Source organism: Strix uralensis, unplaced genomic scaffold (assembly GCF_047716275.1).
Source record: "Strix uralensis isolate ZFMK-TIS-50842 unplaced genomic scaffold, bStrUra1 scaffold_398, whole genome shotgun sequence".
Lineage (NCBI taxonomy): Eukaryota > Metazoa > Chordata > Aves > Strigiformes > Strigidae > Strix > Strix uralensis.
In genome coordinates, this window is record NW_027436992.1 from 23,020 (window position 1) to 40,738 (window position 17,719).

The following is a 17,719-nucleotide window of genomic DNA, read 5'->3' on the forward strand; positions in this document are numbered from 1 at the left end:
GCGGGGGCGGGGCGGGGCGGGGCCGGGCGGCGGGCGGGGCCCGAGCGGGGAAGGGGGGAGCGACCGGTAGGGGCGGGGGCGGTGGGAGTTGGGGGGCACCGGGGGCACAGCGAGGGGGGGGGGGGGGGGAAGACGACACCGGGAGGGGGAAAGGGGGGGGGGGAGAGGGGGGTATTGGGGGGCTGGGGGGGGTGCAGAACCGGGGGGGGGAGGGGTTGTATTGGGGTGCAGAGCCGGGGAGGGGGGGGGAGGGGGGAGAGGAGTGTGCGGGGGGTGGGGGAGGGGAGTATTGGGGTGTAGAGCCGGGGGGGGAGGTATTGGGGTACAGGGCCTGGGGGGGGGGGGGGGAGGAATATTGGGGTGTAGAACTTGGGGGGAGGGGGGGTATTGGGGTACAGGGCCTGGGGGGAGGGGGGGAGAGAATATTGGGGTGTAGAACTTGGGGGGAGGGGGGGTATTGGGGTACAGGGCTTGGGGGGGGGAAGGAGTATTGGGGTGCAGAGCTTGGGGGGAGGGGGGTATTGGGGTACAGGGCCTGGGGGAGGGGGTGGGGAGGGAATATTGGGGTGTAGAACTTGGGGGGAAGGGGAGTATTGGGGTACAGGGCTGGGGGGGAGTATTGGGGTGCAGAACCTGGGGGGAGGGGGGTGTTGGGGTACAGGGCTTGGGGGAGGGGCAGACTGGGGCTGTAGAGCTAAGGGGGACGGGGGGAGGGGGAGTATTGGGGTGCAGAACGTGGTGGGGGGGGTCACAGCAAGTATTGGGGTGTAGGGCTGGGGGAGGGGGAGACTTTGGGGGGTGCAGAGTCGGGGGGGCTGGGGGGAGGGGGAATATTGGGGTGAAAAAGCCAGGAGGAGGGGGGCTGGGGGGGTCACAGCAGGTGTTGGGGTGCAGGGCTGGGGGAGGGGGGGCTGGGGGGTGCGCAGGGAGTTTTGGGGTGCAGAGACGGGGGGTAGCAGGGTGCTGACCCCCCCCCTTTTCACCACAGGCCCCCCCCCCCGTGAGTCACCCACATTTGGGGGGACGGGGTGTCCCCCAACTTGGGATGCCCCCGCGCCCCTGAACCCGCCCCCCCCCCAGCCATGGCGACCCCCCCCCCCCCCCAGCGGCATCATTGTGCTGGATGACGAGGACGAGGGGGTGTGTCCCCCCCCCCGACCCCCCCCCCAGCACTTCTGCGCCCCCCCCCGGGTCCCCCCAACCCAATGGGGGACCCCCAGGCAGCCCAGGGCCCCCCCAAAGTGGGGGGAAAGGGGGGGGCAGCTACAAGGCAGAAAACGAGCGGCTCTTCGGTGAGGTGAGAGATGGGGTCCCCTCCTCGGAGCGTCCCCTCCCTGGGGTGTCACCCCCCCCCCCATTGGGGCCACCCTCCCCCTTGTGTGGGTCCCCAAACTGGGTCCGTCTTTCCTCGTCCCCCTTGGGACTGGGTGACAGCGACAGCCTTGGGGACATCTGTCTCTGTGTCACCTCGCTCTGGCCCCCCCTTGGCATCTCCGTGTCACCCCACATCTCCGTGGCACCTCAGTGTCCCCCCAGGGTGTCCCTGTCCCCCCCCAATGTCCCCCAGGGTGTCCCTGTCCCCCCTCAGTGTCCCCCCAGGGTGTCCCTGTCCCCCCTCCATCCCCTCAGGGTCCCCCCAGGGTGTCCCTGTCCCCCCTCAGTGTCCCCCCAGGGTGTCCCTGTCCCCCCTCAATGTCCCCCAGGGTGTCCCTGTCCCCCCTCAGTGTCCCCCCAGGGTGTCCCTGTCCCCCTCAATGTCCCCCCCAGGGTGTCCCTGTCCCCCCCCCATCCCCTCAATGTCCCCCCCAGGGTGTCCCTGTCCCCCCCCATCCCCTCAATGTCCCCCCCAGGGTGTCCCCATCCCTCCTCCATCCCCTCAGTGTCCCCTTGGGTGTCCCTGTCCCCCCTCAGTGTCCCCCCAGGGTGTCCCTGTCCCCCCCCAATGTCCCCCAGGGTGTCCCTGTCCCCCCTCAGTGTCCCCCCCAGGGTGTCCCTGACCCCCCTCCATCCCCTCAGTGTCCCCCAGGGTGTCCCTGTCCCCCCTCCATCCCCTCAGTGTCCCCCCAGGGTGTCCCTGTCCCCCCTCAATGTCCCCCCCAGGGTGTCCCTGACCCCCCTCCATCCCCTCAGTGTCCCCCAGGGTGTCCCTGTCCCCCCTCAATGTCCCCCCAGGGTGTCCCTGTCCCCCCTCCATCCCCTCAGTGTCCCCCCAGGGTGTCCCTGTCCCCCCTCAATGTCCCCCCCAGGGTGTCCCTGTCCCCCCTCCATCCCCTCAATGTCCCCCCAGGGTGTCCCTGTCCCCCCCCCATCCCCTCAATGTCCCCCCCAGGGTGTCCCTGTCCCCCCCCCATCCCCTCAATGTCCCCTCCAGGGTGTCCCTGTCCCCCCCCCATCCCCTCAATGTCCCCCCCAGGGTGTCCCTGTCTCCCCCCCATCCCCTCAATGTCCCCCCCAGGGTGTCCCTGTCCCCCCCCCATCCCCTCAATGTCCCCCTCAGGGTGTCCCTGTCCCCCCCCCATCCCCTCAATGTCCCCCCCCCATCCTCTCAATGTCCCCCCCAGGGTGTCCCCATCCCTCCTCCATCCCCTCAGTGTCCCCTTGGGTGTCCCTGTCCCCCCTCAATGTCCCCCCAGGGTGTCCCTGTCCCCCCTCCATCCCCTCAGTGTCCCCCCCAGCTGTCCCTCCCTGTCCCCCCTCCATCCCCTCCCCATCCCTTTGCCCCCTCAGTGTCTCCATCCCCCCCCCCACCCCCCCCCCTCACCCCATCTCCCCCCCCCCGCAGTTCCTGGAGCTCTGCACCCGCCTGACCGAGGAACACCCCGAGGTCATCCCCTTCCTCTCCGGCCGTCACCAAAAAGCCAGCCCCGATTTTTTAACTTCGGCCGAATTCCGTAACATCTTGAGCCGTTGTTTGAGCCGCGTCCGGACGCGCCGGAACAAAGTTTACGTCTACATCAACGAGCTCTGCACCGTCCTCAAAGCCCACACGCTGCGGCGCAAACTCCCCCTCGCCGCCGCTCCCCCCGCGGCCTCTCCCTCGTCGCCGCCGCCGCCGCAACCCCCCGTTTCGCCGCAACCCCCCTCTTCTTCCCCCGCCGCCGCCGCCGCTTCTTCTTCTTCTTCTTCATCGTCATCCTCGCGCCCTCCCGGCGGTTCCAAACGCCAAATCCGTTATTTAGAAAATCTCCTCCGCGTTTACATGGGAGAAATCCGCCGGTTGCAAGAACGCGAGTTGGATTTGGCCGAATTAGACAGCGAGGACTCGACGTACCTGCAGGAAAGTCGCCTCAAGAGGAAAATGATGCGGATTTTCGAGCGCCTTTGTCAACTCAAGCAGTGCAGCAGCCTGACGGGCCGCGTCATCGAGCAACGCATCCAATACCGCGGCACCCGCTACCCCGAGGTCAACCGGCGCATCGAACGCTTCATCAACCGCCCCGAAGCTTTTCCCGATTACACCGATATCCTCAAAGTCATCCAAAAAGCCAGCGCCCGCCACAGCTTGGGGTTGGCTCGACGGCAGATGGAGAGTATGGCTCAAGATGCTTTCCGGGAGGTTGGCAACCGCCTGCAGGAGCGGCGGCACCTCGATTTGGTTTATAACTTCGGCAGCCACTTGACGGATCAGTATCGGCCGGGTGAGGGGAGAGGGGGGTGAAAGAGAGGGGGGGTGGAGGTCATGGGGGGGAGTGAGGGTCATGGGGTGAGGATGGAGGCCATGGGGGAATGGTGGAGGTCATGGAGTGGGAGTGGAGGTCATAGGGGGATAGTGGAGGTCATGGGGTGGGGGTGGAGGTCATGGGGTGGGGGTGGAGGTCATGGGGTGAGGATGGAGGCCATGGGGGAATGGTGGAGGTCATGGAGTGGGAGTGGAGGTCATAGGGGGATAGTGGAGGTCATGGGGTGGGGGTGGAGGTCATGGGGTGAGGATGGAGGCCATGGGGGGATGTTGGAGGTCATGGAGTGGGAGTGGAGGTCATGGGGGGGATGGTGGAGGCCATGGGGTGGGGTGAGGGTCATGGGGTGGGGGTGGGGGTCATGGGGTGGGGGTGGGGGTCATGGGGTGGGGGTGGAGGTCATGGGATGAGGGTGGAGGTCATGGGGGGATGGTGGAGGTCATGGGGTGGTGGTGGAGGTCATGGGGTGGTGGTGGAGGTCACAGAGTGGGAGTGGAGGTCATGGGGGGGATAGTGGAGGTCATGGGGTGGGAGTGGAGGTCATGGGGAGGTGGTGGAGGTCATGGGGTGGGGGTGGAGGCCATGGGGTGGGGGTCATGGGGTGGGGGTGGAGGTCATGGGGGGATGGTGGAGGTCACGGGGTGGGAGTGGGGGTCACGGGGTGGGAGTGGGGGTCACGGGGGGGTGGTGGAGGCCACGGGGTGGGGGTGGAGGTCACGGGGGGATGGTGGAGGTCACGGGGTGGGGGTGGAGGTCACGGGGTGGGAGTGGGGGGTCACAGGGGGGTGGTGGAGGTCACGGGGTGGGGGTGGAGGCCACGGGGTGGGAGTGGGGGTCACGGGGGGGTGGTGGGGGTCACGGGGTCGGGGTGGAGGTCACGGGGGGATGGTGGAGGTCATGGGGTGGGGGTGGCAGAGGTCACGGGGTGGGAGCGGAGGTCACGGGGGGATGGTGGAGGTCATGGGGGGATGGTGGAGGTCACGGGGTGGGGGTGGTGGAGCTCACAGGGAGGTGAGGGAACTCATGGGGTGGTGGTGGACCTCAAGAGGTGATGATGGAACTCGTGGGGGGGTGGTGGAGCTCACAGGGAGGTGAGGGAACTCATGGGGTGGTGGTGGACCTCAAGAGGTGATGATGGAACTCGTGGGGGGGTGATGGAGCTCATGGGGGCGGTGGAGTTCTCAGGGAGGTGGTGGAACTCATGGGGGGTGATGGAGCTCACGGAGGGGTGATGGAGGTCACGGAGGGGTGATGGGACTCAGGGGCATGATGATGGAGCTCGACGGGATGATGGAGCTCACAGGGAGGTGATGGAGCTCACAGAGGCGTGAGGGAACTCATGGAGTGGTGGTGGATCCCATAAGGGTGTGATGGAGCTGGTGGAGAAGTGATGGAGCTCATGGGAGGGTGATAGAGCTCGTAGGGGGTGGTAGAGCTTGTGGGGGGATGGTAGAGGAGCGATGGAGGTCATGAGAAGGGTGATGGCGCTCATGAGAGAGTGATGGAGCTCGTAGAGGGGTGGTGGAACTTGTAGAGCTCCACCGTTCTGTTGGAGCTCATGGGACAGTGGTGGAGCTCATGGAAGGGTGATGGAGTTCATGGGGAGAAGGCTGGTGGAGCTCTTGGGGGGGTAGTGAAGCTCATGGAAGGGCGACGGAGGTGGTGGAAGGGTGATGGAGCTCCTAGAGGGGTGATGGAGCTCATGGGACAGTGGTGGAGCTCATGGAAGGGTGATGGAGCTCATGGAGAGTGATGGAGCCGGTGGAGGAATGAGTTCATGGTGAGGGTGGTGGAGCTCGAGAGTGATGGAGCTCGAAGGAGGTGCTGAAGGGGTGGTGGACCTTGTAGAGGGGTGCTGAAGCTCTTAGAAGGATGATGGAGCTGGTGGAGGGTTGTGGAGCTCATTGAGGAGCACTGGAGCTCCTGGAGAGGTGGTGCGGCTGCTGGAAGGGTGATGGAGCTCCTGGAGAGCTGGTGGGGCTGAAGCTCCTTGGAAGGGTGATGGAGTTGGTGGAGGATGCTGGAGCTCCTGGAAGGGTGATGGAGCTCCTGGAAGGGTGGTGGAGCTCCTGGAAGGGTGGTGGAGCTGCTGAAGGGTTGATGGAGCTCCTGGAAGGGTGATGGAGTTCCTGGAGGGTTGATGGAGCTCCTGGAAGGGTGATGGAGCTGCTGAAGGGTTGATGGAGCTCCTGGAAGGGTGGTGGAGCTCTTGAGGAGGTGATGGCTCTCCTGGAAGGGTGATGGAGCTCCTGGAAGGGTGGTGGAGCTCTTGGAGGGTTGATGGAGCTCCTGGAAGGGTGATGGAGCTCTTGAGGAGGTGATGGGTCTCCTGGAAGGGTGATGGAGCTGCTGAAGGGTTGATGGAGCTCCTGGAAGGGTGGTGGAGCTCTTGAGGTGGTGATGGCTCTCCTGGAAGGGTGATGGAGCTCCTGGAAGGGTGATGGAGCTGCTGAAGAGTTGATGGAGCTCCTGGAAGGGTGGTGGAGCTCTTGAGGTGGTGATGGCTCTCCTGGAAGGGTGATGGAGCTGCTGAAGAGTTGATGGAGCTCCTGGAAGGGTGGTGGAGCTCTTGAGGAGGTGATGGAGCTCCTGGAAGGGTGATGGACCTGCTGAAGGGTCGATGGAGCTCCTGGGAGCTGCCGGATCTCAGAGACGAGCTCACGGTGCGGGCTTGTGGTGGTGTCAACCACCTGCCACCCACCCCTGACCCCCCACCACCCCCTTTTTCCCCCCTCCACCGCAGGGACGGATCCGGCCCTGGTCGACCCCGAACTGGCCAAACGTCTGCGGAAGAACCGGACGGTGGCCTTGACCCGTCTGGACGACGTCATCTCCCACTACGCCCAACTGCAGGACGAGAGCGAAGAGGAAGAGCGCGGGCGCAAACGGGCGGCCCGGCAACAGGGAACCCCCCCCACCGCCGCTGCGCCCCCCCCGGGGGGGCGTCCACCCCCTCCCACCCCCCCAGTTGAAACTGGGGGGGATGGGGAGGGGGACAAGGTCAAAGCCACCCTGAGACCTTCCATCCCGCAGAGCCAGGAGGGGAAGAGCCGAGAGGAAGAGGAAGAGTCGGAGGATGAGGAAGACTCCGAGGAAGAGGAGGAGGAAGAGGAGGAAGACGACGACTCCTCCGAGGCCGATGTCAGCCAGGGCAAAGCCGAGGAGGAGGAGGAGGAAGAGGAGGAAGCCGAGCGCGGCGACGAAGGCAACGAGGCGGCCCCCGCGCAGGGTGAGTGACACCGGGGACCCCGGGGACGTGTCACCCCTCTTAAACCCCCCCCCCAAAAAAAAAAACCCGTCTCTGTGTGTGTGTGTGTGTCCCCCCCCCCCGCCAATTCCCAGGCGACGCCGGTTCGGCTCCGCAGAGCCCGCAGCGACGTTTGTCACCTCCCGCCCCCCCGGCGGTGCCACCGCCGCGCCCGCCGCTCACCGAGGAAGAGGAGGTGACGAAGGCCGCCCCCCCCCCAACTTGGAGCCCCCCCCACCCTGAGCTTTTCGTCCTGGAAATCGAAACGTTGCCTTTGGAACCCGGCGAAACCCCCCCGAGCTCCCCTCAACCTCCCGGCGCTTCCGAGGCCACCCCTAAAACCGCCCCCCCCCTCGCCACAACCCTCCGAGCCCCCCCCGCCGCCGCCCCCCCCGGCCCCCCCCTCCCCAGAGGCCGTATCCTCTCGGACTGTGGCGGAGGAACCGGAATCGGTTGGGGGTCGTTACCCGCTTTGGACTCGTCCCTCCCCTTCAAAAATAGGCAAACGTCCCCCCCCCCGCCCCTGAAAACCCCCTCAGATCGTTAGAAAATGGGGGGAGGGCAAAGGGGGGGGGACAGGGGGGGCACCACCATCAGCTCCACCAGCTTTAACGGCAGCACCGAGCTCTCGCCCCCCCGCAAACGGAGCCGGCTGGACCTGCCCGCTGGTGTCAGGTGGGGGTGACGGGGGCGGGGGGGGGGGGCTAGGAGGGGTTTGGGGGGGGTCTGGGGAGTCCTGGGGGGGGTCTAGGAGGGGTCTGGAGGGTTCTGGGGGGGGGGTCTGGGGAGTCCGGGGGGGGTTTGGGGGTGCTGAGGGGGGTCTAGGAGGAGTCTGGAGGGTCCTAGGGGGGGTTTGGGGGTACTGGGGGGGTCTAGGAGGGGTCTGGAGAGTTCTAGGGGGGGGTTGGGGGTACTGGGGGGGGTCTAGGAGGAGTCTGGATGGTCCTAGGGGGGGTTTGGGGGTGCTGAGGGGGGTCTAGGAGGAGTATGGAGGGTTCTGGGGGGGGGGGGGTCTGGGGAGTCCTAGGGGGGGTCTGGGGGTACTGCGGGGGTTTGGGGGTACTGGGGGGGTCTAGGAGGGGTCTGGAGAGTCCTAGGGGGGGGTTGGGGGTACTGGGGGGGGTCTAGGAGGTGTCTGGAGGGTCCTAGGGGGGGTTTGGGGGTACTGGGGGGGTCTAGGAGGGGTCTGGGGAGTCCTAGGGAGGGTTTGGGGGTACTGGGGGGGGTCTAGGAGGTGTCTGGAGGGTCCTAGGGGGGGTTTGGGGGTACTGGGGGGTTTGGGGGTACTGGGGGGGTCTAGGAGGGGTCTGGGGAGTCCTAGGGAGGGTTTGGGGGTACTGGGGGGGTCTAGGAGGGGTCTGGAGAGTCCTGGGGGAGGGTCTCGGGAGTCCTGGGGGGAGTATGGGGGTACTGGGCGGGGGGGGGTCTAGGAGGGGTCTGGAGAGTCCTAGGGGGGGTTTGGGGATACAGGGGTGGTCTAGGAGGGGTCCTAGGGGGGTCTGGGAAGTCCTGGAGGGGCATTAGGGGGTGGTTGAGGGTACTGGGGGGGGTCCTGGAGGGGGTTTGGGGGTACTGAGGGGGGGTCTAGGGGGAGTCTGGGGGTCCTGGGGGGGTTTGGGGGTACTGGGGGGGGGTCTAGGAGGGGTCTGGAGGGTCCTAGTGGGGTCTGGGGGTACTGGGGAGGGGTTGGGGGTACTGGGAGGAGTCTAGGAGGGGTCTGGAGGGTTCTGGGGGGGCTTGGGGGTCCTGGAGAGGATCTAGGGGGCGCTTGTGAGTCTTTTGGGGGGGGGTCTAGGAGGGTCTGGGGGTGCTGAATAATGGGGTTGTGGGGGGTAGAATGGGGGGGGGGGGTTAAAATGGGTCTGAGGGGGTAGAACCATATGGGGGGGGTATTGGGGTCTGGGGGGGGTAGAGTGGGACTGGGGGGGGGTAATGGGGTGCAGAGGGGGTAGAAAGGGGTGCAGGGGGTAACAGTGCTGTGTCCCCCCCCCCCGGTAGCCCCTGCATCGAGGTGCACAGCGTGGGCTCGGAGGAGGAGGAGGAGGGGGGGCCCGGGGGGCTGCCCCCCCGCCCCCACCACAGCCCCCTGCCCGACTCCACCCGGGCCGACTCCCCCGGCAGGGACCTGGTGAGCAGCTCCCAGGGCAGCCCCCGGCGCCTCCCCCACAAGGCCTGCAAGGTGAGGGGGGGCCCTGGGGGGGCCTGGGGACCCCCGTCCTGTCTTGGGGGTCCCTGGTCTCTCAGGGGGGGTCCCTGTTCTCTTCTGGGGGTCCCTATCCTGTCCTGGGGGGGTCCTTGTCCTCTTCTGGGGGTCCCTGTCCTGGCTGGGGGGGGGTCCTGTGCTCTCCTGGGGGGTCCTGGGGGTCCCCATCCTGTCCTGGGGGTCCCCATCCTGTCCTGGGGGTCCCTGGTCTCTCGGGGGGGGGGCCCTGTCCTCTTCTGGATGTCCCAGTCCTGGTCCTGGGGGGGTCCCTGTCCTGTCTTGGGAGTCCCTGGTCTCTTGGGGGGGGGGGGGTGTCCTTGTCCTCTTCTGGGGGTCCCTGGCCTGGCTGGGGCGGGGGGGGGGCCCTGGGGGGCCCTGTGATCTCCTGGGGGTCCCTGGCCTGTCTGGGGGGGCCCTGTGCCCTCCTGGGGGGTCCTGGATACCCCTGTCCTGGTCCTGGGGGGTCTCTGTCCTTTCCTGGGGGTCCCTGTTCTGTCCCGGGGGGGGGGATGTCCCTAAAATGCCCCTTGAGGAGGGGGGGGGGGTCCCTGTCCTGCCTTTGAGGGTTTTGGGGGGCCCCTGTGCTGTCCTTGGGGGGGGTCCTGGGGATCCCCATCCTGTCCCACCCCACCCTGGAGGGGTCCCATTCCACAGGGACCCCCCCTCGGTTAGGGGGGGACCCCCCCCACCCACTAAACACACCCACACCCCCCCCCCCCCCAGACCAGCGTGGCGACTCAGTGCGACCCCGAGGAGATCATCGTCCTCTCTGACTCGGACTAGCCCCGCCCCTTTTCGGACTAGCCCCGCCCCTTTCTCGGGCTGACCCCGCCCCCTCCGGACTGGCCCCGCCCACCCCTTCGGCCTGGCCCCGCCTCCACCCAATAAAGTTCCGTTTTGTTACTGCGCCGGCGGCGCGGTCCCTTTAAGAGCCACCCCCCACCCCCCCCCGCCAGGCCCGGCTCCGCCCCGCCCAGCCCGCGGCGTGGGCGTGGCTTCGGGGAGGGGGCGTGGCCTACGGCGCCTGTGCGGCAGCGCTCGCCCCGCCCCTTTCCCCCGGCGCGGTGATGACGCACTGGGGGGGCGTGGCCAGGCGCATTTAAAGGGGCCGCGGCAGCGGGGAGGTGGAGGGGGGAGGGCCCACACACATACACGTGTGGGCCGCGGCCCCTTTAAGGCGGACGGGGGCGGGGCGAGGCGGGGCGGGGGGGGGGGCGGTGGGGGGAGCGCCAAGATGGCGGCGGCGGCGCCCTGAGCCCCAGAGCGCGGGTGAGCGGGGGGGGCGGGGCGGGGGCGGGGCCGCCCGGGACGGGGGTACCGGGGCGGGGGGGGGCGGGGGGCTATAGGGGGGGGTGTAGGGGCCTGGGGGGGGGCTATAGGGGCTGGGGGGGGCTATAAGGGTCGGGGTAGAGGGGCTATAGGGGTGGGGGTACGGGGGGGGGATCGGGCTGGGGGGGGCTATAGGGGCTGGGGGTACGGGGGGGGCTGGGGGCTATAGGGGCTGGGGGGGGCTATAGGGGCTGGGGGGGGCTATAGGGGTCGGGGTACAGGGGCTATAGGGGTGGGGGCTATAGGGGCTGGGGGTACGGGGGGGGCTGGGGGCTATAGGGGCTGGGGGGGGCTATAGGGGTCGGGGTACAGGGGCTATAGGGGTGGAGGTACGGGGGGGATCGGACTGGGGGGGGCTATAGGGGCTGGGGGACTATAGGGACTGGGGGTACAGGGGGTGTTTAGGGGAATCTATAGGGGCTGGGGATCGGGCTATAGGGGGGTGTAGGGGGTGGGGGGGCTATAGGGGGTGTGGGGGTATAGGGGAGGCTATAGGGGGGTGTAGGGACTGGGGGTAAAGGGGGTGTTTAGGGGAATCTATAGGGGCTGGGGATCGGGCTATGGGGGGGTGCAGGGGCTGGGGGGGCGCTAGGGGGTGGGGGGGGCTATAGGGGCTGGGGGTTTAGGGATTGGGCTATGGGGGGTGTAGGGGCAGGGGGTATAGGGGAGACTATAGGGGCAGGAGCTCTCGGGATGGTATAGGGGCTATAGGGGGTGTAGGGGCTGGGGGTACAGGGGGTGCTTAGGGGAGGCTGTAGGGGCTGGGGGGGGCTATAGGGGGTGGGCGTTTAGGGATCGGGCTATGGGGGGTGTGTAGGGGCCGAGGGTATAGGGGGTGTGGGGGTATAGGGGAGTCTATAGGGGCAGGAGCTATAGGGATGTGGGTATAGGGGGTGTGTAGGGGCAGGGGGTACAGGGGGTGTTTAGGGGAGGCTATAGGGGCTGGGGATTGGGCTATAGGGGGGTGTAGGGGCCAGGGGTATAGGGAAGTCTATAGGGGCAGGAGCTATAGGGATGGTATAGGGGCTATAGGGGGTGTAGGGGCTGGGGGTACAGGGGGCGTTTAGGGGAGTCTATAGGGGCTGAGGATCGGGCTATAGGGGGTGTGTAGGGGCCGGGGGTAGGGGGGTGTGGGGGTATAGGGGGTGTTTAGGGGAGGCTGTAGGGGCTGGGGATCAGGCTATAGGGGTGTGGGGGTGTAGGGGAGTCTATAGGGGCAGGAGCTGTAGGGATGTGGGTATGGGGGCTATAGGGGGTGTGGGGGTATAGGGGAGTCTATAGAGGCAGGAGCTGTAGGGATGTGGGTATAGGGGCTATAGGGGGTGTGTAGGGACTGGGGCTATAGGGGCTGGGGGTACAGGGGGTGTTTAGGGGAGTCTATAGGGGCTGGGGGTTTAAGGCTCGGGCTATAGGGTTATATAGGGGTTGGGTCTATGGGGGTGGGGGGTGTATGTTGCCCAGGGCTATAGGGGGTGTGCAGAGCATATAGGGCCTGGATGTGTAGGGGCTGGGGCTATAGGGGGCTGGGGCTATAGGGGGCTGGGGCTATAGGGGAGGGCATCTCTACGAGCAGGGGCTGTGGGGCTATGAGGGTGTAGGGGGCTTATAGGGGCTGGGGCCTATAGGGGGAGTGTGGGACCTATAGGGGGAGTGTGGGGCCTATAGGGGGAGTGTGGGGCCTATAGGGGGAGTGTGGGGCCTATAGGGGCTGCGGCCTATAGGGTGTGGGGGGGGTCAGGGTGGGGGCTATAGGGGCTGGGGGTGAGTGGGGGGGTCAGGGTGGGGGCTATAGGGTCTCTATAGGGGGCAGCCGTGGGGCTGGGGGGGTGTTTACGGGCTCTATAGGGGCCGGGGGAAGCTGAGCCACAACCAGGGCTGAGTTCAGGGGCGTGGCGACAGTTTGGGGCAGAATTAAAGGGTTTTGGTAAAAACGTGGGGCTGGGGGGGGAAGATTTGGGACATTGGGGGAAAAAGTAAGGGGATTTGGGGATAATTTGGGGCAGATTTTAGGGATTTTGGTCACCAGGTTGGGGCAGATTTGAGGGGTTTGGGGTAGAATTAAGGGGTTTTGGTGAAGATTTGAGGCAGAGTTAAGGTTTTTGGTGACCAAGTTGGGGTAAAATTAAGGGGTTTTGGTGACCAAATTGGAGTTGTGGGGATTTGGTGAGGGATTTGGGGAGAATTAAGGGGGTTTGGTGAAGATGCTGGGGAAGAATTAAGTTTTTTTGGTGGCCACGTTGGGGCAGAATTGAAGGGATTTGGTGAAAATTTGGGGGAGAATTAAGGGGTTTTGGTGACAATTTGGGACAGAACGAAGGGGTTTTGGTGAAATTAGGGGCAGAATTAAGTTTTTTTGGTGGCCAAGTTGGAGCAGAACTGAAGGGATTTGGGGGAGAATTAAGGGGTTTTGATGACAATTTGGGGCAGAATGAAGGGGTTTTGGTGAAGAATTAAGATTTTTTGGTGGCTGATTTGGGGCAGAGTTGAAGGGATTTGGTGAAGATTTGGGGAAGAATTAAAGGGTTTTGGTGAAGAGAGGGGCAGAATTAAGCTTTTTTGGTGGCCAAGTTGGGGCAGAATTGTGGGGATTTGGGGGAGAATTAAGGGGTTTTGGTGAAGAGAGGGGCAGAATTAAGATTTTTTGGTGGCCAAGTTGGGGCAGAATTGCGGGGATTTGGGGGAGAATTGAGGAGTTTCGGTGAAGGTAGAGGCAGAATTAAGCTTTTTTGGTGGCCCCGTTGGAGCAGAACTGAAGGGATTTGGGGGAGAATTTCGGGATTTCGGTGAAGAGAGGAGCAGAATATAGATTTTTTGGTGGCCAAGTTGGGGCAGAATTGTGGGGATTTGGGGGAGAATTAAGGGGTTTTGGTGAAGTTAGAGGCAGAATTAAGCTTTTTTGGTGGCCCCGTTGGAGCAGAATTGAAGGGATTTGGGGGAGAATGAAGGGGTTTTGGTGAAGAATTAAGATTTTTTGGTGGCTGATTTGGGGCAGAGTTGAAGGGATTTGGTGAAGATTTGGGGGAGAATTAAGGGGTTTCGGTGAAGAGAGGAGCAGAATATAGATTTTTTGGTGGCCAAGTTGGGGCAGAATTGTGGGGATTTGGGGGAGAATTAAGGGGTTTTGGTGAAGATAGAGGCAGAATTAAGATTTTTTGGTGGCCACGTTGGAGCAGAATTGAAGGGATTTGGGGGAGAATTTCGGGATTTCGGTGAAGAGAGGAGCAGAATATAGATTTTTTGGTGGCCAAGTTGGGGCAGAATTGTGGGGATTTGGGGGAGAAATAAGGGGTTTTGGTGAAGTTAGAGGCAGAATTAAGCTTTTTTGGTGGCCCCGTTGGAGCAGAATTGAAGGGATTTGGTGAAGATTTGGGGGAGAATTTCGGGATTTCGGTGAAGATAGGGGCAGAATTAAGCTTTTTTGGTGGCCAAGTTGGGGCAGAGTTGTGGGGATTTGGGGAAGAATTAAGGGGTTTTGGTGAAGTTAGAGGCAGAATTAAGCTTTTTTGGTGGCCCCGTTGGAGCAGAACTGAAGGGATTTGGTGAAGATTTGGGGGAGAATTTCGGGATTTCGGTGAAGATAGGGGCAGAATTAAGATTTTTTGGTGGCCAAGTTGGGGCAGAATTGCGGGGATTTGGGGGAGAATTGAGGAGTTTCGGTGAAGGTAGAGGCAGAATTAAGCTTTTTTGGTGGCCCCGTTGGAGCAGAACTGAAGGGATTTGGGGGAGAATTTCGGGATTTCGGTGAAGAGAGGGGCAGAATGAAGACTTTTTTCGGGCGACCATCTTGGGGCAGAGTCTTGGGGCCTCCACGGAGGCGTCGGGGCGGCCGGGGCTCCCCCTCTCTAACCCGCCCCCCCCAGGAGCGTCGCCGCCGGGGCAGCGCCATGGAGGCCTCGTGCGGCGGCGGCGGCGGCGGTGGCCTGGTCCACGTTGACTTCCCGGAGATCACCAGCGCCTTGTTGGCCAACCTCAACCAACAACGGGTGGAGGGGAAACTCTGCGACATCTCCATCCACGTGCAGGGCCGGGTTTTCCGCGCCCACCGCGCCGTTTTGGCCGCTTCCTCGCCCTATTTCCACGACCAAGTTCTGCTGAAGAACATGACCTCCATCGTCTTGCCCAGCGTGATGGACCCCGGCGCCTTCGAAACCGTCTTGGGTTCGGCCTACACCGGCCACCTCTCCATGGCCCCCGAGGAAATCGTCAACTTCTTGACGGTTGGAAGCGTCCTCCAGATGTGGCACATCGTGGACAAGTGCACCGAGCTCCTCAAAGAAGGTCGGGCCGCCCCGGCGCCGCCGGGTCCTTCCTCGTCGTCTTCGTCGTCGTCTTCCTCCTCTTCCTCCTTGCGCGCTCACTCCAGTCGCACCAGCGACAACCAGTCCCCCAGTAGCAGCAACTACTTCAGCCCCCGGGATGCGGCCGAGGGGAACGAACCCCCCAAGTATCCGCCTCGGGGGGTCGCCGAGGAGGTGGGGAAGGGAGGAACCGGGGACCTCCTGGAGGCGGAGGAAGGCAGCGAAGACGGCGACGGCGGCCGACGTCCCCTCTACGTCCAACCCAGCATCGTTCCTCAAAAGCAATGGGTCTACGTCAAGCAGGAGTGGTTGCAGGAAGACCTGGTCCTCACCTGCGAGGAAGACGAGGACCCGGTGGAAGGACCCGCCCGGGGGGGGAGCGACGGGGGCCCCTCCCGCCCTCCCGTCGCCCCCCGTCCCGCCGCCCCTAAGCTGGAGGAGCAAGTGAACTTCTGCGAGTCCTCCGAGGATTTCCCTTCGCCCTACGAAACCTTGGAAGACGCCGGCGGCGCCGGTTCCTTCCCGCCTCGTTCCCTCCTCCCCATGGACATGCAAGGCAACCAAATCTTGGTCTTCCCGCCCCAAGCGCCGGTGGAACACGGCGCCGTCCAACTGGCGGCGGCGGCGGCCGACGGCAACAAGATCTTCATGTGTCACTGCGGCAAGGCCTTCTCCCACAAGAGCATGAGGGACCGTCACGTCAACATGCACCTCAACCTCCGCCCTTTCGACTGCCCCGTCTGCAACAAGAAGTTCAAGATGAAGCACCACCTCACCGAGCACATGAAGACCCACACGGGCCTCAAACCCTACCAGTGCGACGTCTGCGCCAAGAAATTCATGTGGCGCGACAGCTTCATGCGACACAAAGGCCATTGCGAACGGCGGCATCGCTTGGCCGGGGTCCTCCCGGCTCCCCCCGGCCTTCCCGGGGTCACCAAGAAGGAGCAAGGGTTGGGAGGAGGAGGAGGAGGAGGAGGAGGAGGAGGAGGAGGAGAAGGGGACTGGGGGACGTTGCGGGAAGGTCCCGCCGCCGGGGGGTCGCCTCGAGGTGGGGGGGAGATGGGGTTCGCCGGGGGGAAGATGTGAGGTGGGGAAGGGGGTTGGGGGAGATGGAGGAGGAGGAGGAGGAAGGACTTTTGGGGTGGGGATGGGTGGGGCGCGTTGTGTTTGGGTGTCTGGGTCCCGTCCCGCGTGGAAAAGTGGGTCCCGTCACAGCTGGAAAATTGGGTCCCATCGCACCCAGGTGTGGGGGTCTCATCCCACGTGGACAATGGGGTCCCACCACATCTGGGCACCTGGGTCCCACCACATCGGGGCACCCAGGTCCCATCACATCAGGGCACCCGGGTCCCACCACATCTGGAAAATTGAGTCCCATCACATGTGGACACCCAGGTCCCATCACACCCCAACACGTGGGTCCCACCACATCTGGGCACCCGGGTCCCACCACATCTGGGCACCTGGGTCCCATCACATGTGGACACCCAGGTCCCATCACACCCCAACACTTGGGTCCCACCACATCTGGGCACCCAGGTCCCATCACATGTGGACAACGGGGTCCCATCATGCCAGATGTGATGGGACCCAAGTGTCCCGTCCCACCCAGATGATTGGGTCCCACCACATCTGGGCACCCAGGTCCCATCACATGTGGACAACGGGGTCCCATCATGCCAGATGTGATGGGACCCAAGTGTCCCGTCCCACCCAGATGTTTGGGTCCCATCACAGCTGGGCACCCAGGTCCCATCAAGCCTGGACAACGGGGTCCCATCACATCTGGGCACCCATGTCTCATCCCACTGGACACCCAGGTCCCATCAGGCCTGGACAGCTTGGTCCCATCATGCCCAGATGTTTCGGTCCCATCACACCCGGACACTTGGGTCCCACCACATCTGGGCACCCCCATCCCACCTGGACAACCAGGTCCCACCACATCTGGGCACCCAGGTCCCATCACAGGTGGACAATGGGGTCCCATCACGCCAGATGTGATGGGACCCAAGTGTCCCGTCCCACCCAGATGTTTGGGTCCCATCACAGCTGGGCACCCAGGTCCCATCCCACCTGGTCACCCGGGTCCCATCAAGCCTGGACAATGGGGTCCCATCACATCTGGGCACCCAAGACCCACCAGGCCTGGACAACTGTGGTCCCATCGTGCCCAGATGTTTGGGTCCCATCACACCCCGACACTTGGGTCCCGCCACATCTGGGCAACCACGTCCCATCCCACCTGGCCACCCAGGTCCCACCACATCTGGGTACCCATCAGACCCAGACAACCGGCTCCCACCCCACCCACATCTTTGGGTCCCACCACATCTGGGCACCCAAGGCCCATCCCAACGGACACCCTGGTCCCACCCCTCCCAGCTGCGGGGGGTCCCCAAGTCCTGACACCCCCCCCCTCAAGACACTTGAGCCCCGGTGTCTCTGTGTGTGTGTGTCCCCCCCTCCCAGGACCCTTGGGTCCCCCCCCAGACCCTTGGGTGTCCCCCCAGACCCTTGGGTCCCCCCCCAGACCCTTGGGTGTCCCCCCAGACCCTTGGGTGTCCCCCCCCCCCGTGTCAGTGTTGGTGTGTGTGTGTGTAAACGACCGGTGTTGAGCTGGGAACTGTCCCCGTCACCCCCCTGTCACCCCCCCCTTGTCACCCCCCCCCCCCTTGTCACCCCCCCCTTGTCACCCCGGTACAACACCCAGAGCCCGGGGGGGGGGGTGGGGGGGTGGGTCCCCCCTAACGCCGCCTGGGTCCATGGGTGCCCCCCTTCACCCAGATCAGGGGTGGGGGGGGGTGGGGGGAGTGTGTCTGTGTCACCACCCCCCCCCCCCGCCCGCTTCCTTTTTTTTTTTTTTTTGTAATTTGAGTCGATTTGTGGCTTTTTTTAACGTCGATAAATATTGACTGGTCCGGGCGGCTCGGCCTGCTGGGGGCGGGGCTACGGGGGCGGG

The 17,719-nt window shown here is 64.5% G+C and overlaps 2 protein-coding genes and 1 long non-coding RNA gene across 3 annotated transcripts; all 3 read left to right on the plus strand.

Annotated features, from left to right (window-relative positions):
• The first annotated feature begins 1,084 nt into the window (after positions 1 to 1,084).
• On the plus strand, positions 1,085 to 9,060 carry DAXX (death domain associated protein). Its single transcript, XM_074857915.1, has 5 exons — positions 1,085 to 1,297; positions 2,783 to 3,638; positions 6,421 to 6,906; positions 7,020 to 7,599; positions 8,923 to 9,060. Exons 1-4 carry the CDS (start codon positions 1,124 to 1,126, stop codon positions 7,469 to 7,471), a joined length of 1,968 nt encoding a protein of 655 aa, XP_074714016.1. The 5' UTR covers positions 1,085 to 1,123; the 3' UTR covers positions 7,472 to 7,599; positions 8,923 to 9,060.
• A 1,269-nt stretch (positions 9,061 to 10,329) lies between these two features.
• Positions 10,330 to 15,843, plus strand: ZBTB22 (zinc finger and BTB domain containing 22). Its single transcript, XM_074857921.1, has 2 exons — positions 10,330 to 10,396; positions 14,317 to 15,843. The coding sequence occupies exon 2, from the start codon at positions 14,341 to 14,343 to the stop codon at positions 15,841 to 15,843; it is 1,503 nt and encodes a 500-aa protein (XP_074714022.1). The 5' UTR covers positions 10,330 to 10,396; positions 14,317 to 14,340.
• Positions 15,844 to 15,915: 72 nt separating this feature from the next.
• On the plus strand, positions 15,916 to 17,678 carry LOC141938897 (uncharacterized). The gene is made up of 2 exons (XR_012627433.1): positions 15,916 to 16,320; positions 16,402 to 17,678. It is a non-coding gene; the product is annotated as an uncharacterized LOC141938897 (long non-coding RNA).
• The last annotated feature ends 41 nt before the right edge of the window (positions 17,679 to 17,719 follow it).

Excerpts from the sequence above, each read along its gene's own strand:
- DAXX (XM_074857915.1), top strand. The coding sequence starts at position 1,124 with ATGACGAGGACGAGGGGGTGTGTCCCCCCCCCCGACCCCCCCCCCAGC. Across the intron at positions 1,298-2,782 it reads ACGAGCGGCTCTTCGGTGAG|TTCCTGGAGCTCTGCACCCG; the intron begins GTGAGAGATGGG and ends CCCCCCCCGCAG. Across the intron at positions 3,639-6,420 it reads GACGGATCAGTATCGGCCGG|GGACGGATCCGGCCCTGGTC; the intron begins GTGAGGGGAGAG and ends CCTCCACCGCAG.
- ZBTB22 (XM_074857921.1), top strand. The coding sequence starts at position 14,341 with ATGGAGGCCTCGTGCGGCGGCGGCGGCGGCGGTGGCCTGGTCCACGTT.